Genomic DNA, 23,393 nt, shown 5'->3' on the forward strand with positions numbered 1-23,393 from the left:
GGCAGAAGGCAGTCCAGGGGAGGCATTCAGAGTGTGTTTTCTTGGACACCAAAGAGTTCAAACAGGACTAGATCCATGCTCCTGAATCCCCCGTTCTTCTGTTGTATGTTACAGAACACCATGCTTTGAACGACCCCCATCCCAGAGCAGACAGCCTTGGATTTCATTTTATCCATTCAGGATATTTCCAAGCTATGTTGATTCGAAAGATACAGCATAGAAACCATACATAACGTGTAGAATGTTGCTCTCATTCACAAGATGATTTCACAAGTTATATTCAGAACAGGGGCATATGTCCAGGAGGGTGAGACCCAGAGACATGCCAAGAGACAAAAAGCTGAAGCTCCAGACCCTTTGTATTCAGGCCCAAGGAAGGGAGGTGCACCTGGGGTCCAGAATTAGAAGGTGGTTCCTCTGGGGTTCAGCATCTCCCCAAGAAAGCTCATCAACAAGGAAGGTGTCTCTTAGCACTGGCTTTAGGGAATGGGAGCCCAGGGATCCTGGTGAGAGGCTGGACTGGCCAGGAGTCAGAGGTTCATTCAAGCCAGCACAAGAAGCAGTAAGTAAAGAAGAGACCAGGGAGTCTGGGTCCAAAGCGGAGAGAAATGGCCAGGGTGCTGCTGACCCTCCAGCCTTTTTCTGCCTGCCTGGGCCCAACTTACCAGGCCTGAGTCCCCAGAGGCCCCCTCCTACCCCAGGTTTCATTCCCTTCCTCAGAGTCAGGTCTGTGGCTTGGCTGGGAGCTACAGGGACTGAGGGAGCACAGCAGCTGTGGGACAGGCCACATAGCTAAAACCCGGCGGGCCATAGGGCCCTGCGGAGGAGACCCCAGCAGGCAGACCGGGCTGCCCAAAACCTCCTAATACTCCCAGCCTGTTGCTTATTCATTCAGAGTGGGAAAGCGCCAGCCCCCGAGGCCAGCCCGTGCAGGGCTGCCTAACTAAGGCCCTCAGGCGGTCCTGCCCGGTGACCTGCAGAGAGTCTCGTGCAGCCCTGGGCACCGCCTCAGCCCTGCCCTGACCCCTTGGCCTCGAAATGTTGTCATCGGAGGAGCCGTCCCGCTCGGACCAAGGCCAGGATGGACAAAGCTAAAGCTGAGGCAGGCAAGGAGCCATCCTGTCCTCGAGGCCGTGGGAAGAGAAGCACGCAGAGGGGGCCACGCCTGAGAGCCTCTCGGTCCACCAGGCCTCTGCAGAGGGGGCCGCCATGGGTCTGGCCCAAGCCGGCTGGCAGGTGCGGGCCCTGGTGTGGGGGGCCTGCCTCTGCGTTCTCGTGCACGGGCAACAGGCCCAGCCAGGGCAGGGCCCCGACCCGGGGCGCTGGCGGCAGCTGATCCAGTGGGAGAACAACGGGCAGCTCTACAGCCTGCTCAACTCGGGCTCCGAGTACGTGCCCGCCGGGGCTCAGGGGGCCGAGGGTAGCTCCCGGGTGCTGTTGGCAGGCGCTCCCCAGACCCCGCAGCGGCGAAGCCAAGGAGGCCCCCGGCGGCGGCAGGCCCCGTCCCTGCCCCTGCCCGGGCGCGTAGGCTCGGACACTGTGCGCGGCCAAGCGCGGCACCCGTTCGGCTTCGGCCAGGTGCCCGACAACTGGCGAGAGGTAGCCGTCGGAGACAGCACGGGCATGGCCCGGGCTCGCACCTCAGTCTCCCAACACGGGGGCTCTTCCTCGGTCTCGGCCTCGGCCTTCGCCACCACCTACCGCCAGCCGCCCTCCTTCCAGCAGCAGTTCCCCTACCCGCAGGCGCCCTTCGTCAGCCAGTATGAGACCTACGACCCGGTGGCACGGACCTACGACCAGGGCTACGTGTACTACCGCGCCGCGGGAGGCGGCATGAGCGCCGGGGCGGCGGCCATGGCCTCGGCGGGGGTCGTCTACCCCTTCCAGCCGCGGGCGCGCTATGAGGAGTACGGCGGCGGCGGCGAGGAGCAGCCCGAGTACTCGCCGCAGGGCTTCTACCCGGCCCCCGAGAGGCCCTACGCGCCGCCGCCCGCCGACGGCCTGGACCGCCGCTACTCGCACAGCCTGTACCACGAAGGCGCCGCGGGCTCCGAGCAGGCAGTCTCCGACCCGGGCCCCGACGCAGTGCAGGCCACAGGGGGCGCCTACGGGGGCGACCCCCGCCTCGGCTGGTACCCGCCCTACGCCAACGTCCCTCCCGAGGCCTACGTTCCCCCGAGGGCCGTGGAGCCGCAGCCCCCGTTCCGCGTGCTGGAGCCGCCCTACCTGCCCGTGCGCAGCTCGGACGCGCCCCCGCCCGTGGCGGACCGCAGCAGTGCGCAGCAGGGCCGCCTCAGCGTGGGAAGCGTGTACCGGCCTACCCAGAACGGCCGCGGTGAGTACGGTCCGCACGCCCCACGCTTCGTCCTCCCGGTCCCTGGCGAACCGCTCCTCTGACCCTCCTCTGTCCTTTAGCAAAGGCCCTCCCTGAATTAAGGACCCCACCCCCACCCCCCCAATCAACAGCCCCAGTGCATCCCACCTCCCAGTTTCCGCTTCCATACATCATCGGTGCCAGCATTTGGCCTGGCAGGCTTGTGCTCTGACCCTGGCTTCAGGGGCAGGGGGTGGAGGAACCTCCCAGACCTGGCTTGGGTCATTTGAGGACAAAGGGAAGAGGCCTTTCTCCCTGCCTCTTCCTCATTCCCGTCAGGGCATGCCCTACACCCTTGGAGATGACCCTATGCCAGCCTCACAGGGTGAAGCAGGAAACAAGCGGCTCAGAAAGCCCTAAAGGGATGCCTCTGGAGGTGTGGCAGGTTCCCAGTCACTGGGCAACGTGAGCTTGCCCCCAATGAGCAGGAGGTTAGAGGAGAAGCTCTTGCCCCAGGCAGGACTCCAGACTAGATGACAAAAATTCCCTCGGGAACACTGGAGAAGCACAAAATTTAAGGGCCGCCAGAAACTCAGTAATGGAGATAAATAATAATTTCATGCATTTTCAGATCTAAATAATGCAAAAAACTCCGTCATGAACAAAATATCCCAATTTTAAATAGAATTAGTAAGGGTGCCATGCCAAGCCATATTGGAGCCCGAGGCAAACTGAAAAATCAGCGATCCTGATGCTGTCCTTATGTGAAATCTTGATATTTTTTTCACCACAGATGTTTTTTGTATTGATTTTGATTTTTAAAAATATTACTTATCTTGGTAACTGAATTTTTTAGCGCCCTCTTAAATTTAGCCCTCCAGGCCAGTGCCTCGCTCACCTCACTCAGCTAGCCCATCCTAGTCCTGGCCCCGGGGGAGAGTCTGAGGAGGCCTCTGTGGATGGACCTCCCTCTGGCTTCTTTTGGAGTGGCTGGGTGAAGATACAACCTGGGAAGGCCCAAACCATCTGCACACAAGGACACAGAGGAAGGGGCAGCTTTTCCTCTTCAGATAGGCAATTCCACGTGTGCTATTAGGAGGTAGGCTGCTGTGCCAAGGACCCACCAGTGGTCTGTCCGGGCTGGCTGGCTATTGGTCCCATCCTCTGCTGTCTTAAAATTCTCCTTCCTGCCTCTGTTTCGGCAAGTTCGAAATCTACTTTGGTCAAGGCTTTCCATTCAGTCCCCAATGCATATGTGGTCCACTCCTGCCCCACCTCTTTCAGGCTCTAATCGGGGCCTTGGTCACTCCACACCCAGGTCGGTGTGCCAGGCCTCCCAGGAGCAGGCTGAGGTCTTTGGGCCAAGGTGCTGAGACACTGCATCCCCAGCCTCTGCCGCCCCTGTCAGCACGGGGACTGCTGCCTTGCCTTCAGCCATATCGACCTTGGCGAGAGGCGGCTGCTGAGGCAGGCGTTGGGGAGCAGTGCTTCTGTCTCCCCAGGGGCTGCTGGAACCCAAGGCTAGGGGAGGGGTGTCCCCACTGCTATCACACACTCCCTCACATCCACGGCACAGCAGTCGAGCTGGGGGCAGATTCCCAGTTTGAACACCTGCAGGAGCTGAGGGAGGACTGATAGGGAGGGCGCTCTGTGATGGGATGGAAGTGCGTCCTCGTGGTCCTCACTGGGACTTGCAGCACCTGAGCATCAGCTACTCCTAAAGCTCCATGGAGAAAAAGGCATTTTGCCTATAAGGTGCTAAGCGTTTGTGGTGGCTGTTCTTGGAATGCAAGGCCACAGAGTGGGACTCAGCCGAAAGCACCCCACCTCCAGGCAGAGGAGAAAACCGAGACCTCAAATTCCATAGTACTACTGGCAGAGCCAGGCCTGGGCCTGGACACCTGTGCTCCAAGCCAGCAGGTTTTCTAGGGCACCTTTGATCAGTTCTTAAGGTTCAAAAGGGAACCTGCCAGGGCAAGGCCATATCTGGAATAGAGGTGCTTGCCGATTAGCAGAGCCTCTGGCCATTGTCCCTGAGCCACACAGTTCATTTGGATTAAAGACATTTCTTCTCTGAAGGTAGTATGCCAGGGGCCAGGCAGAGTGTGCTGGTATGCACCAAATTTAGGCCCTGCCCTAGGAAGCACAGCAAAGAAGGCACCTCATTGCTGTGACTGGGCAGGCACTGGGGGATGGGTTAGGGGAGGTCAGGGGCTAGGGGCTAGGGGAGGGCTTCCTTGAGGAGGAACTGCCTAAGCATTGCTGCAAGGGATGGCCATCAGCACCCTTCCCTGGACATGGGGTGCGGGGGGACAGTGTGTGGGTTGGGACTGTGGGGAGTGCAGGCTAGTTTGGGCTCAGAGAGGGAGCACTGCCTTCTCTCCCATCCTTGGTTTCTGCTCCCTGCCCTGCAAGGCCGGGACCATGGAAAAATCCCAGTTCAGGGAAGGCCAAGTCTTGTTCTTTAGCTCAGACCCCCAGGACTGGTGTGGGAGTCCAGGGCAGATTCTCTGAAGCTGACCTCATTCTGCCTGGCCACACACCCAGGGGTCTGAGGCTGGGCGTTGGCAGCCTGAATGTGTGGGCGTGGATGTATCCTCACAACACTAAACACATGTGCGCACCACCCTCGTCCCTCCATGTCTGTGTGGTTTCCAAGCGCCTGTGCAGAACCCAGTTTCTTCCTGGGGCGCCTCAGCCTTCTCCCTCCCACCCTGGGCGGGGGTTGCCCAAGAGCCTCCAACTCTGAAACATGTAATTGGAGAAAAGACTAGGAAACAGAGGCTCAGAGAAGGTAATATACTTCTCCTGGTTCTCTGCAAATCTGTGCAGAGGCCTAGGCAGTAGCCACCTGCTTCCCTGGTCCGGCTGTGTCCTCTTTACTATGTGTCTCCCTCTCCCATAGCCAGGCTCCTCTCTCCCAGCCTGCTTGCCCCCACTCCTGCCTCCCTGCAGCTCGGCTTCCCTGAACTGGTGGTCTTAGTGCTGGCCCCAGACCACAGCTCTTCTCTCAGGGCTCCCCACTCACAGCCCTGGCCTGATTCATCAGCTCCGGCGACCCTGGGAAAGTAACATCCAGCAGGCTTCCCTGGCCGTCCTCCCAGGACATCTCTCATGGCTTCCCCAGCCTGGCCTGCCATGGGTCCTCCAGCACTGTCCTCACACACCAGTCAGAGTTTAGCGGGGAGCTGTGGCTGCCTGATCCCTGCCTCTCCCTCACCAGTCCATCCCGCACGTGGGTCAGAGAAATCCTTGAGGTCCTGACCAAGTTACTCTCCTGATCAAGAAGGTCCCTTGGCTCCCAAAGCCACCTTCAGGACAAAATCTAATGCCTTGGCCTATGGGCCCAGAACCTTGAGGTACCTCCTTCCCCTCCCCTCCTCCTCCTCCTTCTCTCGGGCCTCTGTAGCTCCTATGGAGACTGTGCTGCAGCTGGGCCTAGAGGTTTCCTCTCCCTGCACACATAGGTGTCCCTGGATACTCACCTCTCTATCCAAGAGGCAAAACAGGGTCCCTTAGCCCCTGAGAGCAGCCCTGGCTCCTAGACTGCATCTCTGCTGCCCCCCTTCCAAATCACCTACCCACCTCCTCAGGACTTGGAGCAGATGCAGGGAAGGACAGAAGCAGTCTCCCCCAGCAAACATCCAGAGTTCAAGTCCCAAGGTGGAGATGACGCTAATAACTTGGCCATTTGCTGAAGAATGCCTACTGAGCTTAGTGGTTTAAATGTGTAATTGTATTCACCCTCACAGCCTCCCAGAGAGGTGGAGATTATGGTGCTCTGATACAGGTGTGAAACTGGGACTCAGGAAGGTCTCACAGCTAGATGCGGCTGAGCCAGAGTTCAAGCTGAGCCTGTCATCTCTGCATTGCACAAAGATGACCCAGAAGGACCAACACCTGACCTGCAAACCAGGCAGGCAGTGCAAGAACCGGGGACTCCTCCACCCACCTCCCCTCTCTGGGCCTCAGTCCCCAAGCTGCAGCAGGGGAGGGGATATGTGCACTGGCATCCCTTGGCACTGTACACATCACCACTCTTAATTCCTGCAGCAATAAAGAGCCAGGCACTGTCATTCGTCTCATTTCATAGATAAAGTGACAGGCCCACTCGCTGAGTATCACATGGTCTCTTAGTAGTGAAACCAGGATTAGAGTCTGTATGACTTCCCCATCCCGAGCTCTTAATATCACACATAATTTTTTTTAATTTTTATGTATTCTTGCTTATCCTGCACACTTTATTTATTTACTCATGTACTCAGTCATTCAACAGATATGTGATTGTCCCCTCTGTTCCAGAAACTGGTTGTAGCAGGGTGAGATGAGACAGTGAGTGGGCAAGGCTTTGGAAGTGGAGAGACCCTCAGCGGTACAGTGGTGGAGCCTTGCCATCGTCCAGCCTCCACACCATTATTCAGCAAACACTCATCTAGTGCTTCCTTAGTGTCAGACCCTGTTCTGGGAGCTTTACAATTAGAGTCACTTAGTCCTCATAAGAACCCAAGCTACTATTATTATCCACATTTTGACGATGAGGAAACTGGGGCCCAGCGTCATGTAACTGACAACTGGTGGAGCCGGAATCACAGCTCAGTACCCTTCCCTCCTCCCTGAAGGTGTCTGGGTCCTCCCAGAAAGAAATGGAGTCTTGAATGGAGGCCAAGGTAGCTGTCATAAACAGTCTGATGATCTGTGGGGACAGAGACCTGGGTCCTCTTTCTAATTCCCTATTTGGCAGTCAAATGCGACCAGTGTGGGAACAAATAAATGGTGTCCTGACAGCTTCATCACAGGCAGACTTCTTGTCTCTTCTTTTCTCATCCAGTTGCAGGCTCACAGGGTCTCTCGCCTGGTCTCAAGCTGGACCAACGCTGCCAGAAGAGACAGCTCCTATTTTAAGAAATAAAAATAGCAGCTGACATATATTGAACACTTATCATGCACCAGACATTATGCCAAGTATTTTCTTTTTATTTTCTCATTTAATTTCCCTGGCAACCTTGTGGGATAGATAGTATTATCACCCCCATTTTACAGACCAGAAAACTAAGGCTAGAGAAGTTCCATAACTCCTCCAGGCTGATTCTCTACCCCACTGCCCCTCAGGGAAGGGTGTGTCTCCATGCTCATTGTTTCTCTCAGGTCTAGATCTCCTGGGAAAACCAACATTTGGATTTTTGCCTTGAATCCATAGGCACCACAGAGCTTGTTGGCAGTGGTGGCCGAGCACTGTCGAGAGCCACTAGGCCTACAGGCATCAGGCTACGGCCACACTTGACCTGAGAGTTCTGGCCTTTTGTTCCCCCCGCCTCTTAACCCTAGGGGCCCCTATCTCAGTGTCCTCTCAGCTCTGAAAGGGCACCCCTCCCCAGCAGTCCCAGCTCAAGTCCACCCACTCCTGTCCAAGCCAAGAACACATGGAAAGCTCTTCAGGGCAGTGGCTGGAATGGCAGGAGAAGAAGAGAGGGAAGAGCTGGAGACCAGTGACCGGCCCAGGCAGCCCGCCCCTGCTTCCAGCTCCCCTGCAGGCATTCCAGAAGGAGGCTGGAAGGAGAGAACTGGGTCTTGTCCCCTCCCCTGCCCTGACCTAAGGGGAGGCAGGCAGCTGGACACAGAGGGCCTTTTTTCCTGGATTCAGGATTACAGGGCCAGGGTTGGGCCAGGGTTCCTCTCCCTCTTACTGATGGGCACTCAGAAATCAGGCATTTCAGTATCTCTGGGAAATGGGTGCTCCTGGTGTCAGAACGCCAGAGCAGGAAGGGACTCAGGTGGGGAAGACAGGGCTCAAGTGGACTGTCCCATCAAAGCTTCAGGAGAAAACCCACCCTTCCTTCTGCTAGTGAGCCAACGGGCACCACATCCATTTTCAGAAGAAAGGACTTTGGAAGTCAGTCCCAGCCTTTGCTTGATGATGAAGTCTGTGCTCACACAGGCAGATGCCACCAGGCCCTTTGTGGGGCACAGGTATTTGTTCACGTGCTCGCCCTAGGTGTACAGGTGCGGCCCTGAGCTGAGTGCAGGGGGTTTAGGGGTGCCCCATATCCATCCCTGTCCTCACCAAGGTCTCAGCCCCGGCAGCAAAAAACCAGGCACACGGGATGCAAGTAGCCCAAGCCCACCTCCATCTGGCCTGTCTCTCTAGCTCCCAGACCTTCTATGCACTGAGGCCTGGGCCCGCAGCTGGGCAGCAGGCAAAGCAGAGCCCCACTGACCCCCAGGGCCTCTCATCTAGCTGATCATTTTATGAGGACATTCAACTATTCCACACTAGTATTGAGTACCTTAGTGTGTTCTGAGGAGTGGTCTAGAGCTGGGTATTCATTAGAGGAAAGAAAGAGACAAAATTTCTGCCCTCGTGGATCTTATATTTCATGCATAAATATAATAAAGAGGTAAATAATAGAAGGTGATAAGTACTGTGGAAAAAATTCAGATCAGTAAGGGAGGTCTGGAGCACAGGGGGACAGGTTGCAAATGTGATCAGGGTGGGCATCCTGAAGGTGACATTTGAGCAGAGACGTGGAGGGAGGTGAGCAAACTATGCTGCTGTCTTTGGGAAAGGCATCCCAGGTAGAGGAAACAGCCAGTGTAAACCCCTGTGGCAGGAGTTCCCTGGGGTTTTCATGTGTGAGTGGAGCAGACCGTAATGGGAGTGTGGACATAATAGGAGACAGGTCAGAGAGGTAACAGGCTCAGGCCACGGAGGGCGTTGTAGGCCATTGTTAGAACTTTGGCTTTTATCCTCCATGCACTGAGGAGCTTCTGCAGGGTTTGACAATGAAACAGAGGCCCTGACTGCCGTGCCTAGAGTAGACAGTAAGGAGGTAGGCGGGAAGTCAAGAAGAGGTTGGTACAGAGATCCAGGCAGAGATGACGTTAGCTGAGGAGGGTGGCAACAACAGAGGTGGTAGGAAATCAGATTCAGGATGTATTTTGGAGATAGAGCTGATGGGATTTCCTCATGGACCCAATGCAGGTGTAAGAGAAAGAGAGGGGTCAGGTATAACACAAAGATTTATGGCCTGTGCAGCTGGAAGGATGAGGTTGTTACAAGTTGAGATGGGAAGGCTGTGGGCTGAGTGGGTTTTGTAAGAAAGGTAGAAAGTTCAGGTCACTGTGAGGGATCCCAGGGGCAGGGAGAGAACTCAGGGGACTGAAGCATCCAGAAAGACTTCTGGAGGCGGGGCGGGGGACACTGAGCAGGGCCCGCAAAGGTGAGAGGACAGTGAGGTATGCAAGGAGGAGGCAGAAGGCTTGGCCAGAGGGGTAGGTAGTTGACCTCCCCAAAGCTGAGCCTTCTCCTGGCTCAGCCCCTATCTGCTTCTTAGGCGGTTTGCTCAGTTGAACAAACACTCACAGATCCCGTTCTCTGAGTTGGGCCCTGTCACACAGAAGAGTGAGGTTGTCACAGCCGCTGGAATGTGTCTCCCACTCGGGTGGGGGCAGCAGACATGAGTGGAAAGAGGGGCGCAGGGCGGTGACAGAGGGGTGGTCAAAACTGGCAAGGCAGGCTTTGGCCTAAAGACTGTGTACCCCAGTGAGGGCAGAGCTGGCCGTGTGTGTGTGTAGTTAGCAGGGGATTCCAAGACATGGCACCAATGTGTCAGAAGCCAGGGCAGCAAAGGTCAGGTTGTGCTAAGCAGCTGTGTACTGATCCTTAAGGTTAAGAGATCTGGAAAGTCAGGTTAAAGCCAGAGGCCACAGAAGCCTTAGCTGGCACCCTGAGAGTCTGGGCTTTATTTTGTAGGCAATGGAACCACTGTAGGTCCTGCGTCTGACTTCATGGCTATCATGTCTTTGCTTGGGCTGCAATTGCCCGTTCATGGTAGGGTACACTGGACCCTGAGGCCACCTTGCCTGGTGTGGCACTGCCAGGCTGGTGCTGACAATTTAATGTTCTTTTTTGTTTTTTTAATGATTTTATTTATTTACTTTCAGAGACAGGGGAAGGGAGGGAGAAAGGGAGAAAAACATCAATGTGCAAGAGATATGTGGATCTGTTGCCTCTCATTTACCCCCTACTGGGGACCTGGCCTGCCACCCAGACATGTGCCCTGACTGGGAATCAAACCAGCGACCACTGGGTTTGCAGGCCGCCACTCAATCCACTGAGACACGCCAGCCAGGGCTAATGTTCCAATTATTAGATGATAATTTCCTAGGGCACAGAGCTGCCAGCTCCCACCCTGGAGGCCCTCTCATCTCATCTTTATTCAAGGCTGTGCTCTGTGAGCAGTCTACTTTCCTGCCCAGGGGCTCCTCTGGAGTCTGGCTGCACACATATTTCACAGCCCACTGCCCGCTTCCTGCTGGAGTTGTTTATCCTTCAGCCGGTGCTCAGGAGATTAGGGCTCTTTTGCATTCTAGTCTCCTTCATCTGCTGCTTGTGAGAGGAGGGCTGGGGAGGAAAGATTTCCAAGGAGATGAGGTTTGTGGAACCCACAGGAAAGGAGAAGCCAGGATGGAAACAGGTGAGGTGTGGGCAAGCAGCAGGAATGTCACCACAGGTCCCCTGCACTGGGCAGCCTCCAGGAACCAATGAGCAGGAGGGAACAGATCTCTCCCAAAGCAGAAAGGATTTAGGTCAGACGTGGGAGAATTTCCTGGCTGCTGAAAGCTTGTCTGTAGAGGTTGTAAGAGGTCTTTGGCTGTTGCCAAGGCTGGGGAATAGCTCCTGAAAAGTATTTTTAATTTCCAAGTGTTTATGGAGCCATCAGATCACACTCAAGGACCAGTTAGTCCAATCTCCCCATTGTCCTCATGGGGAAACTGAGCCTATGAAAAGGGAAGGGACCTGGACAATGGAGGGGTGGGGCAGGCTGGTCCTGAGCACATTGTGAAGGGGACTTGGATCCCCTACAGAGGAGGTTCCAGAGGCAGAGGCAGAATGCAAAAGCTGGTCCTTGCCTTTGCCTCTGTGTTTTCACTCCCCTGGAGGGTCTGCCAGGGCCCTCCTAGGCTAAAAAGCTTCCTAGACTAGTAGCTGTTCATGAAATGGCCTTGGGACCCAGTTCAGTTACACTCAGCCCCTCCCTAGCCAAGCAACCTGGCTTCGGCCACCCCAGGGGCCTTTACTGCCCTTTGACTCAACATTCCCCACCCTGGCGCAGGCTCTAAGGAGCCTGAATCACTGAGTGCCAACCCGTGGTCAGCATGGAAGACTGCACACAGGGGGATGGCCCAAGGCCCCATGGCCTGAGTGGGATACAGGACAAATGGATCTGGAGAAATGGAAGCCATCGGGCATGGAGAGGGGCCAAGCCCTGGCCAGGGTCACATAGAAGGTCTGTGACACAGGGTAAAAAGCCAGGCTCTTGCCTGCCTCCTGGGAGCATAAAGCCAGGTGCTACCACTGCCTCTCTGGGGAGCCTGAGCCAGACCATCTTTTGGGTGGTTAGCCCTATCCCCAGGGGTCTGTCCCAGGAGAATATCTAGATTAGCCATGGGCAGGGGGCAGTGCACACTCTGGAGTCCTATTTAGCAATGACAAGCAATGAACTAGATCTTAAAAGTTTACATTGACTGAAAACTCAATAATCAGAATGAGATAAGACAATATCATTTCTACACTTTAAGAATACATAAGCACTGCAGATTTTCTACAGAGACACAAATGTTCAAATGAAACCAGAAAAGTCGGCATTTGTGCTGCATGTCACTACCAGAACCAATAAGTAGAGACAAGGATTGACTCTTTATGGGAGCCTCATTCAGAGGCCAGTGATCTGAAAAGAGGGGGAGGGTCATGTACCCTCAAAAACCTCCTTAACATCTCATCTCAAGCTGACCTTTTTATAAGAAGAAAAGGTAGGTAAGGGGTTTGAGAAAAAGATTAATTGGATAAGAGTTGCAATCCCCACAGAGATTCTCCTAGTACTTCTTTATCTGTTGGTCAATTTGTCTGCCTCATGTTCCCTCCCTGAATGAAACACAGTCGTTCAGATACCATCTCTATGAGCTTGCAGACCTCCTAGGGCACAAGGTTGAATTGCTTGTTGACCTCCTGGAATAACAGCTTTCCACATGCATTCATCGCTTAAGCCTATCAACTATGACTGAAGCTAACATCTTTAACTCTTGAGTTCCTCTATCACAAGAATATAGCTAAGGGTCAGGGGTGAGGTTGAAGGTTAAAAAATTTTATCACAAGAGAGGGGCTTTGCATAGACCAATGATAATGATTAGTGTGCTCCGAAATGAGAATTATGGTGAATTCCATTGTTCTGCATTTATAAAAATGGGAGTCTCCAGAAAAAGTTCTTATTGGAACTCAATAGTCTCCAGTGCCATGTGCAAGGGCTGGATGACTCCATATTTTCTAAATAAGAGACCTCAGTCCCTCTCCAAAATTACATCCCCATGACTAATTGTTCTCTCTGCCTTCTGACTAAGCAGTACCCTCTCCAGGATCTTCCTTTAAAATGCACACTTTAAAAAAAAAAATTATAGAGAGAGATGAAGGGAGGGCAAAGGAAAGGGAGAGAAACATTGATGTGAAAGAGAAACATCAATTGATTGCCTCTAATTCACACCCCAGCTGGGGACCAAACCCTCAACCCAGGCATGTGCCCTGCTGGAGAATTGAATTGGTGGTCTTTTGCTTTGCAGGACGATGCCCAACCCACTGAGCTGCGCCTGTCAGGGCTAAAATACACACTTCTTGGGATGAGGTGGAGGTTGAATACACAATCTGGTTGCAACTGGAGTTCACCCAGCACTGGCCACCTGCCTGGAGAGCCTGGTTGTATCTCATAAGCCAGAGACAACAGACCAGTACCCCTACCTACACATCCATAAGACCCTACTCAAGCTTTCTCTCATCTCCCTTCCAATATCACACAAATCGCCCCCTTGCCCAAGTCCCTGTGAAGGGACTGAGAGCCTTAGCCTGCAGGCCTGGCTGCTGCTGCAGCACCTCCTGAAGAGCAGGCCGGATAAAGAGGCATTGTTCCCTCCTGAGAAAACATACCAGAAAGTGGGGGGGCCTGCTGTTCCCAGAGACCTTAGCAGGGGGCCCTGGCTGGGGACAGGATACGGGGAGGCAGGGATACTTAGCCTAAAGGATGTTCTTCTTTTCTGTTAGCTTCCCCCAGGGTAATGAAGGGGTGGCGGGGTGGAGCCTGGGGGGTGGTGCCAGTTAGGGGAGTCGCAGAGCCCAGTGATGGGTCAGAGATATGGAACAAAAAGAAGATAGGATAAAGGTGGTGATCGTGGTTCCATGTAAGTTATAGAAAAGGCAGAACTAAAGTAATGAAAAAGCAGATCAGTGATTACCTGGGGTGGGAAGGGGCCAGAGGGAACTTTCTCGAGTGATGGAACCAATCCATAGATTGACTGTGGTGATAGTTATATGGAGCGTACATTTGTAAAACCTTATCAAATTGTACACCTAAAATCTGTGCATTTGTGTGTAGATTAAATATTAAAAAGTGTTTATTTTTTCCCCTGGCTGGTGTGGCTCAGTGGATTGAGCAGTGGCCTGCGGACCAAAGGGTCGCCGGGTTGATTCCCAGTTCAGGGCACATGCCTGGGTTGCAGGCCAGGTTCCCAGTAGGGGGTGTGCGAGGGGCAATCACACATTGATGTTTCTCTCCCTCTCTTTCTCGCTCCCTTCCCCTCTCTAAAAAAATATAAATAAATAAATAAAGTGCTCATTTTTATAAAAAGAAGAATGACAAGAGTTCTGGGAGGGCTTCAGAACCTTCTAGAGCTGCCCCAACTCACTGTGTGACTGTGGGTAAATTCATTGCCTTTTCTGAGCCTTAGTTCCCTCCAGCACCTCCGTGTGTGAGGAACATGCTTGTGAATGCTGGAACAGTAAAGTACTGTTGGCCCCCCGAACCTGGATATGGGGAACCCACAGATACAGAGGGCTGTGACTAAGGGGCTTGAGTATCTGCAGATTTTGGTACCCTTGGGAGTGTGATCCTGGAACCAGTCCTCCTTGGATACGGAGGGACGACTCGATTAAGCTGCTAATCACTAAAGAAGCTTACCTGACAGAGGCAACCCCAAAAACACCAGGGTGGGGAGGGGGGTTGTGGCGTGGAGGTGGGTCTTCTACACTAGTGGAAGGCTTTCTGGAGCAGGAGGCACCCACCTGAACCTGAGATTTCTCAACAATAAGAGGAAGACGATCATCTATGGCTGGGGTCAGGGCTCAGGTTGTAACCAGCCGCTCAGAGGAGTCTGCCAACATGCAGTGCTCCGCAAATCTGCTCCCAGCCTCCATGGCTCTGGAGGTTATTTTTAAAAACTGACCACACTCAGTTACAATAAAAAAAGACTGATGATATCAAAGGAGCTCCTTTTAAGGTGTTTGTTTGTTTGTGTAAGTAGCAATTACTCTGAGGTTCAGAGTTGTTGATAGGTGTCAGACCTCAGTGTGTGGCTAGGATTAGAGCTCAGTATAGGACCAGGTTCAGGACTCAGTCAAAGGTCAGGAGTGGCACTAACCTTCACTGGCCCTGAATAGCCCTGGCCTCTTACTCAGCTGGCTCTTCTAACTTCCCTGGAAGGACTGCACAGCTAACTCCTGGAATGGCCTGAAGAGGAGGGGTCGGGCCAGGAAAGCTTATGGAGCCATCTGTGCAGTGTTTATTGAAGCTGGGCTTCTGGTGCCAAATGCTGGGTCTCTTGAGGCTTCAAGCACAGCTGACCCATCCCCAGCGTAAGGATACTGGGGAAGAGGACGATTCCTGTCTTCCTCACCTGCCTCCACCCCAGACTTTTAGGAACCACTGGGGGAGTACCAGCAGGGCACCAAGGTGGCCCCTTGCTTTGAGGGCCTGAGGACCACTTGGAAAATGACGGCAGGCATTCCTGGGGGCTTGAGTAATGGGACCAAGGCTGGCCAAGACGGCCCCCTCAGCCAGGAGCCACCTCATCCTCACCCACCCTGTGCTCCAAATTTTCTCTTCATTCCAAGTAGGTGAGGTCACACTGGCTGCCTGGACCCAGTCCTCGCTTGATGCCGAGGCCCCAGGGTGAGCAGAGGGATGGCATGCAGGCAGGTACCTTTGTGGAAGTCTTAGAAGACAGAGTCCTCCTCCTCTGCCTCATTCTCTGGACCTAAAAGCTGCTGATCACTGACGAGAGGGTTTTGGCAGCAAGAAGAGGGAGCTAGAAGCCTGTCTACATGACTCAAGTCCCCCACCTTGCTTGTTCCCCAAGAAGAGCAGAGCAGAGGTCTTGAAAGAAGCTAGGAGGAACTCACAGCCTCATTTCATCATTTATCTGCCAGGTCCCTGAAGCCTGAGAGGGGAGGGGCGTAAGAGGGCCCAGGCTTACTCCCTGGGCAGGCTCAGTCAGTGGCCGGGCAGGAGCCCAGGGCCCTGGGACCCCCTTGCCCACCTGCCACTCCATCCTGTGCCCCACCACTCCCAAAATCAAGATCATTTCTTCTTTATTTCATGCAGATGGCGCCTGGACACGTGCGTTTGGTTTCTGCTAATTCCTAATAAGGCTCAATGGGAATAATTTGTTCTTGGGGAGGAATGAGGAGGGAGGCAGGCAGGATGGACAGGCCCCAGTTCTAGCATATCCTGGGAACAAGTGATCACTGGGGCTGGAGCAGACTCTATAGTTCCCCGGGGCCCTGCGGAGGAGGGAGCCAGGCTCCCTCAGGTTGGAGGCCAGAGGCTGCAGACGGGAGGGTGTGGTCCTGTCTGGGGGCAGATGGCAGGAAGAAAGGAGTTGGGCTGGGTGCCCAGGCTGAGAATCCTGCCCAGTCAGCAGCCTGCTCTGGGGACGTTTTCCTTCTAGCCCATCCCTTCCCGCCCACCCTCATTTCTGCCGGCTGACATTCACCGGACTCTTCCCGCAAGCCTGCTTGGACCCACTTGGGGCCAGAAGCCCAGGGATATCTTCGTGGTTTATAAAGAATGCCGGGCACCAAGAGCACAGGGTGTCTGGAGGCTGGAGGCTGGAGGCAGGGTGGAACAAGGACATGGAGGAAAGGGCCTATGTCAGATTACTTGGTTCATTCAGTCTTGCCTCCAGGCCCTTATCCATGCTGTTCCCGCTGCCAAGAATACCCTTCCCTCTTCTCTGGATCAACCCTGTCTCCCAACTCTGCCAAGAGATCTCAGTGCTCCCACAGCATGGAGCTCCAGATGTGAGCTCCTGCTCCCTGATCTCCCTGACCTCACACCTGAACCTAGGGAGGGGGTAGACATCCCACATGTAGCTCAGGCTGGGAGGCTTCCTGGAGGAGGTGACAGCCCATGTAAAGGCAGAAGAATGGTAAAGGGTGTTTGGAGCTGGAGAGTTCTCTGGACATAAACCATGGCTAACCTGACTCTCCTCAATGTAACGCTCTTCCTCCCTCCTCCCTTTCCTCCACTGCCCATTCCCAGGTCTCCCTGACTTGGTCCCAGACCCCAACTATGTGCAAGCATCCACCTATGTCCAGAGAGCCCACCTGTATTCCCTTCGCTGTGCAGCAGAGGAGAAGTGCCTAGCGAGGTAAGGAGCTGAGGATCAAGCTCGGAGCATTGGGACAGCCCCGAGGAGTCACCCAGAACCCACCTGCATGCCAGCCAGGCCGCCAGGCTGCCTGCAAGCCACAAGGCCCTGGCCAAGTGCTGAGCCTCTCAGGACCCGGTCCTTGTCATCTGTCACCTGCGAGCCTTGCCTGCCCCAAAGGAGTCAGGAGCGGCAGGGAACAAGTTGTTATCCAGCACTTCTGAATGTTACTGCAGAAGGAAGCTTACTTTTACTGGGGCTTTTAATCTTCACATCTGCCCTGAAGGTGTGTGTTGACCATTCAGGAAACTGAGGTGCAATGACAGGAGCAAACACTTTTCTACTCTCTGCCACCTTATGAGAAGGTTCCTCATGGGAGGCTGGCTCCCAGTGCTCCCATGGGGACCTGGGGAAGTCCTCAGGAAGACTCAAGACAGGGACCCAGAGTACAGGGCCATCTCCGCAGGGGACAGGTGTGGCTGTGGCTGGCCCAGGCTGTCTAGGTCACAGCAGGACAGAGGGCATGGGTGACAAAGAGGCCTCTCTTAGGTGTGGCGCCAGAAAGGGGAAAGAGACCAGTTTACATGCCCCCAAAGGTGAGCACAGCCAACTCTCCATTATTCCTGGGTGATCCTGCCTCCTGTAGAGCTGGCTTCTAATTTTATTAACAGTGAATACTCTGTTCAACTGTATATGCTTTGGGGACATCTCCCTGTGTTAAAGAACTAGTTAAAGATTACATTGATCTACTTCTTTTGTTGACATTTCTCTTATGCTGGAAGCACCCTGTTTTCTTAATTACTTGCTTTTTTTTTTTTTTTTTTGACATTTGAACTCTTTATTTACTTTTATTTTTTAGTATCTGGGAAGCTCTTTGGAATCTAAACATTTTCCCACTTGTGGATCTTCTAATCCACTGCCCCTCAGAGCAACTGACCACGCCGTTATCTCTTTGAACCAAGATAGGGAGTTTGCACCAGGGTGTGGCTCAATTTACTACTTCCTTCATCAAGAGAATCTGGCTTCAAAATAAGAAGTGTCAGCTAAACTAAATAGCATGATTAATAATGTAGTTGATTTACATGCGGGAGCAAGTTCCATATCTCAATACAGACTGGCAACAAACAGTGTGTGAAAGGATAGCAGTCCTGGGACCACGTGCTGGGTACCACTCAGTCGGCCTGCCCACTCAGGCCTGGTCTCATCTCCTGGAGAGAGATCACAGTGATAACACTCCTGCTACGATTCCTCCAACAGTGAGGAACTCACAGCCTCCGTGGCAGTCCATTAAGGCTGAGTTTTGAGGAATTTGAGTCAAAACCCAGCTATCATTCCATCTTCATGGAGCATCCCACGGGTCCAGCCCTGAGCTCCTGGATGGACTGGGGAGGAGGCAACCAAGCCCTGTCCTGGGGACTGTCCTTGTCTAGCTGGAGAGACATGCCCCAAGGACAGACCAGGTCCTCCACAGGGAGTGGGCAGAAAGCTAACATGAGCCGTTTGCAGGCTGGAGCTGTGAGAGGTCAGAGAGGAAGAGGTCGGCAAGGGTGGAGGCATCAGGAGAGGCTGGAGGCAGAGGACAGACCTAGCAATCCCTGCAAAACTGAAGCCCTGGAGTGCAGGGCCATCAGAGATGATCGGAAGTGTGGGCTGCAGGCTGGTGCCAGAGTGCAGACGGCCAGCAGGACCCAGACAAGGGAAGGGAGTTGCTCCAAGTCTCACCACGAGTTTGTGGCCAAGCTGGGCCTAGACCCTAGACCCTGATGGTTTCCCATGGTGTGCTGAGCCGAAAAGAAAGGCAGCATTGAACTCAACAGGGTGAAGGAAGATGTTTGTTCCAACCCAGACACAGATGGGTCCCAAGCCTCCCCGAGACAAGGCCAGGGGCCTTATGTCCTGGCAAAGAGGAATCTCTACTGCCTGTTGTCCAGACATCCTCTCAGAGAGACTTAATTCCCACAAATGGCCACCTTCTGCCTTTGGCCTTGGGACCCAGACCTTAATGAGTGCCAGGGAAGTCGCCCTGAGGCCAGCCAGGACAGCCCATTTCAGCTGAGAATATAGGATCAGTGAACTGTGAGCAGGCAGTTCTCACCAGGCCCATTCTTCCTGAACAGAAAAGGGCAGGCCTCTGGCCCCAAAGCCACACAATCAGGGAGGTGGCCTAGTGACATGGACCTAGCTTGGGGAGTGTGTAGTATCACTGTTAGAGCTCACAAGCAGTCAGTGGGGTAGTCAGGGTAGACTTCCTGAGGGAGGAAAACTGAGTTGGCCTAGGAGGCTGAGTGAGTTCCGGGTCAAGCAAACAGCATGGACAAAAGTCTAGATTAGCAAAAGAATCAGCATTTGAAGCTGGAGCCCAGGGTGTGTAGGGGAGCAGAAGACAAGCAGGACCAGGGAAGTGAAGAGGCTTTAATGCTGAAGAGCAAGGGCCTGTTTCTTAGGCCCACACTCAAGACATGGCTCACTTTAACAACAATTCAGGCTCTGTCTGAGGAGGGGAGACTTACCAGAATCTCCTGCATAGGTCCATTTTTAAAGAGCTCTAAAGATTTTGATATGACACGCCCCCCCCCCCCCAAGGGGCTGTCCCCAGCTGAGAGCGACCTGCAGGCACTAGGGACCCTCAGAGGGTCAGTGTCAGGCCAGATACTGCCAGCTTTATGGAAAGAGGCGGAGAGACCTGAGCCTTTGCCCTCAGAGCAGGGAGTCAGATGTCAGGGTCTTCAGGGACCAGTTGGCCCATTCTGGGTTTCAGTGTCATGGTGCCCTGCCCCACTCCTGTCTTCCCACCTGTCCCTGCAGCACAGCCTACGCCCCTGAGGCCACCGACTATGATGTGCGGGTGCTGCTGCGCTTCCCCCAGCGTGTGAAGAACCAGGGCACAGCGGACTTCCTCCCAAACCGACCACGACACACCTGGGAGTGGCACAGCTGCCACCAGTGAGTGGGGCAATGGCCCCTCCCACCCCTGCTCTGGGCTGCCGGGGGGGCGGGGGGCTTGTGCCTCAGCTCCCCTCCCCTACTAGTGCTCCTGGAGGAGTAGGTGCTGATGGGAGGGCCCCAAGATGTTTTCTGCCAAAGATCTATGGCTGAGGCAAGAGTTTCTCAAAGGAGCCTTAGCAAAAGCTGGGTTGCAAGAAGGGACATGGAAGGATTAGTCTTGACAAAGAATGGAAACATCTAGAGTAAAGGGCATTGCCCATGGGAATCCAGTATAGGTAGCTGCCCAAAAGGAAGTGAGGGGTCCTGAGGGGGTGCTCTCCTAGGATGACCTGGCCTGCGGGGACAGGAGAGATGCTGCCATGTGGGGAACAGGGGACCCAGGAGCCTAGACTGTCCAGGAGGCTGTGTCATCTGGCCCCATCTCAGAAGGGAAATGGGATGGGACGCCCGGAATGACTAGGCCTTCTTCTCTCTCCTCCTGTCCCCTGTCTCCAGACATTACCACAGTATGGACGAGTTCAGCCACTACGACCTGTTGGATGCAGCCACAGGCAAGAAGGTAGCCGAAGGCCACAAGGCCAGCTTCTGCCTGGAGGACAGCACCTGCGACTTCGGCAACCTCAAGCGCTATGCGTGCACCTCACACACACAGGTTGGGCTAGAGAGGCAGGGGCAGAGGATGTAGGGTGCAGACCCAACCTGGGAGCTGGAGGAGCAGACAGCAATGCAGGCTGGGCTGAAGAGCTAGTGCCAAGGCCCCTGGCCACTCAGCTCAACCAGAATGAAGGTCTTGCCTGTCCTCAGGCCACCACATGGCCTCTTGGGGGACCGCCTCCCACCAGGCCCCTTCCTGCCTCATTCCCAGGGTGCCTGCTCATGGAAGAAAAGGGACATTCCAAGAGTCAGGATGGCATGGTGGTCCACTTGCCTAGTTGTCTACCCAGATCCATTAGTCTGTCCTGCGTAAACATCACAGAGTGGCCATCTATCCCCCATCCATTTCTCCCAGGCAGGCCCCTGCTCATTTGATCCCTCTCATCTGGTGATTATATCTCTCTATCTTCTCCTGGTCCATCCACCCTGTGGGCTTAGGAAAGGGCAGATCCACCCTGAACAGCTGCCCTAGACCAGCGTCAGGGCAAAGCAAAGAGGAAGGAGGGCCCCCCGTTGCTGGAGTCGGCATGAGTGGCTCTGAGGAGTATGCAACACCCCACCCTCTATTCTTGTCCCTGTTCTCAGGGCCTGAGCCCAGGCTGCTATGACACTTACAACGCGGACATCGACTGCCAGTGGATTGACATAACTGATGTGCAGCCTGGGAACTACATCCTCAAGGTGGGCCTTCCAATCTGGGGCACCCCCTCCATCCCGTTGCTCACAGAGGTGTCCCCACCTCTGATACATGCTTCAGCTTCTGGGCATGTTCCCCTCTTCCCAGCAGCTGAGCAGAAGCAGCTTTGTGGGGCATCTTGCGGAGGTCTGCGCTTCCCACCTGGAGGTCTGAACCTCAGGCAGATACAGCCTCTTCCCATAGAGACACCAAGGAACCTCAGGCCAGGTGTGGTGGTGGTAGAGGAAGTGATGACTCTGTCTTCCCTAAGTGACAAACAACTTGGAGAGCCATGTGGTCCGTCCCCCTCTTTATGGGCAGGGAAGGCCATCTGGGAGAGGATACCACCCTCTGAGGGAGACCTTCCGTTCCTCACGGTGACCTCTACAAAGCCAGGGACCCCTGTGACCAAGCTTCCCTTCCAGCCTGAACCCCACCTCCCATGAACACTTGCTCCAACAGCCCTTCCACTGAGGGGGAGGGACAAGTAGAAAAGCACACTTAAGGACACACCACCTGATGCGGTACATCTCTGAACAGCCTGTGCAGGGCCCAGTCATCATGACCTTTCCTGGGGAAGCCAAATCCAGCCTCTTCCACGCAGTGCAAAGTGAGGGCTGGGATCAGTGTGCCAGGTCCCCCGGACCCACTGTTCCACAACCAAGTCCAGAGCAGGAGGAGTTGTGAACATGGGCTTGGGAGGCGGCTTTCACCTGCATGATGTCGTCTGCTGGGGTGGCAGCATTCAGAACATCGCAGCCCATCCTGAGCACCTCTCAGCAGGCTCCACGGGCCTCTCTCTGCCTTACCCAAGGGTCAGGGTTGTCAAGGGCATTCTGTCCTTGCCTCCCTCATCCACTCACTGAACGTATGCAAAGGCCCCTCTGAATCCTGGGCACTGGGGATTCAAGACACATAAGCAATGTGCGGTTCCCACCCTTAAGGAGTGTATGAGGATTTAAAAGTAACATTCTTCCATCTGATCTTAAATATTCTGCTTTATTTTCTGAGTGTATCCTACCCCAGTAAACCATCCCTCCCCCACCCCCAACAAGAATCCAGCATGGGAAAGTGCTCGGGCCACCATCTATGTGTGTCAGGCAGGGGATGCCACCTGGCATCAGACAGGCCATCAGCAGTTCATACAGACAGGCAGGCGTGGTGAGAGGGTGCAAGCCTCAGAGCCAGGAGTCCAGGCATGGGTTCTCTGCTGGGCCCCTCACTCCTTACTGTGTTCCCGGGGGCAGTGACTCAACCTCTCTGACCCCAAGTGCCCTATGCTGTGGGCCCACCCTGGCCTGGGCTCTGGCTCTGGGGACACTTCCCATCTTCCACTAAGGACGACCTGATGTGTCCTTTGACTATGACTGTCTCTTCTCCCCTCCCTCTGTCTCTGCATCTCCCCATGTCTCTCCATCAGTGTGTGTCTGTCTCCATGTCTTTTGGGCTCATGCGGTCATTCTCCACCTCCCTGTCTTCCTCTCTCTCTCTCCTCTGTGTCTGTCTGTCTGTCTCTCTGCCTCTCTACCACCTTTCCTGGTGACCAAATGAAGCACAGCCCCCTGACCTCTGTTCCCCCTTCAGGTGCACGTGAACCCTAAGTACATTGTTTTGGAGTCTGACTTCACCAACAATGTGGTGAGATGCAACATCCACTATACAGGTCGCTACGTTTCTACAACAAACTGCAAAATTGTCCAGTAAGTGCTCACCTACCCCGTCCCTGCCCAGCCCCCTTCCTACCTGGGAAGCTGGCTCACTATATGAAGCACATGAGACGCCTGCACTTTGGGGCACCTTGACTTCTACACACAGCTGCAGTTGGGCCCAGCCCACAGGCTGAGGACAGGAGCCTTGTCCGTGCCAGCCCTGAGCTGAGGGCCCATGGTGGGGCTCAGGCTGCAGTGTGGATCTGGGCTGGGCTCCCTAAGATTTCTCCAGTGGGAACAGCAGAGGGCAGCATTGTTGGGTGGATATGCACAGGATCTGCAATCCTAGTTCTGTCACTCCCTGGCTCTATGACAATGAACAGTTCACTTCACTCTTCTCAACATAGGCTTGTGAGGAGGATTTAAACACCTTATGTCTGCATGTTCGACAACCCTTCGCAGCAGCGCTCAGTGAGTGGCATCTGTGATCATTACTGTCCTTATCGAGTAGATTGGATTAAACAGTGAGGTATTAGAAGTGATTCTGGTTGGAATGAGCCATCATCAATCCCTGGGCCCCACTGCTGAGCTGATAGACTCTGGGACCAGGCCTTCAGCACATGGCTCCTGGGCAGTGTCCTTCACTGCTGCTGCCCCAGGCTGGCTGCCCTCAGCCTCTCTCCTG

At 54.4% G+C, this 23,393-nt stretch overlaps 1 protein-coding gene across 1 annotated transcript; it reads left to right on the forward strand.

The window, feature by feature from the left end:
* The first annotated feature begins 899 nt into the window (after positions 1–899).
* LOXL1 (lysyl oxidase like 1) lies at positions 900–22,763 on the forward strand. Its single transcript, XM_054584742.1, has 6 exons — positions 900–2,335; positions 16,675–16,783; positions 19,589–19,726; positions 20,225–20,381; positions 20,969–21,064; positions 22,644–22,763. Exons 1-6 carry the CDS (start codon positions 1,210–1,212, stop codon positions 22,761–22,763), a joined length of 1,746 nt encoding a protein of 581 aa, XP_054440717.1. The 5' UTR covers positions 900–1,209.
* The last annotated feature ends 630 nt before the right edge of the window (positions 22,764–23,393 follow it).

Source organism: Pteronotus mesoamericanus, unplaced genomic scaffold (genome assembly GCF_021234165.1).
Source record: "Pteronotus mesoamericanus isolate MK-2021 breed Mesoamerican mustached bat unplaced genomic scaffold, CSHL_Meso_final contig_100, whole genome shotgun sequence".
Taxonomy (NCBI): domain Eukaryota; kingdom Metazoa; phylum Chordata; class Mammalia; order Chiroptera; family Mormoopidae; genus Pteronotus; species Pteronotus mesoamericanus.

Excerpts from the sequence above, each read along its gene's own strand:
- LOXL1 (XM_054584742.1), top strand. The coding sequence starts at position 1,210 with ATGGGTCTGGCCCAAGCCGGCTGGCAGGTGCGGGCCCTGGTGTGGGGG. Across the intron at positions 2,336-16,674 it reads GCCTACCCAGAACGGCCGCG|GTCTCCCTGACTTGGTCCCA; the intron begins GTGAGTACGGTC and ends GCCCATTCCCAG. Across the intron at positions 16,784-19,588 it reads GAGGAGAAGTGCCTAGCGAG|CACAGCCTACGCCCCTGAGG; the intron begins GTAAGGAGCTGA and ends CTGTCCCTGCAG.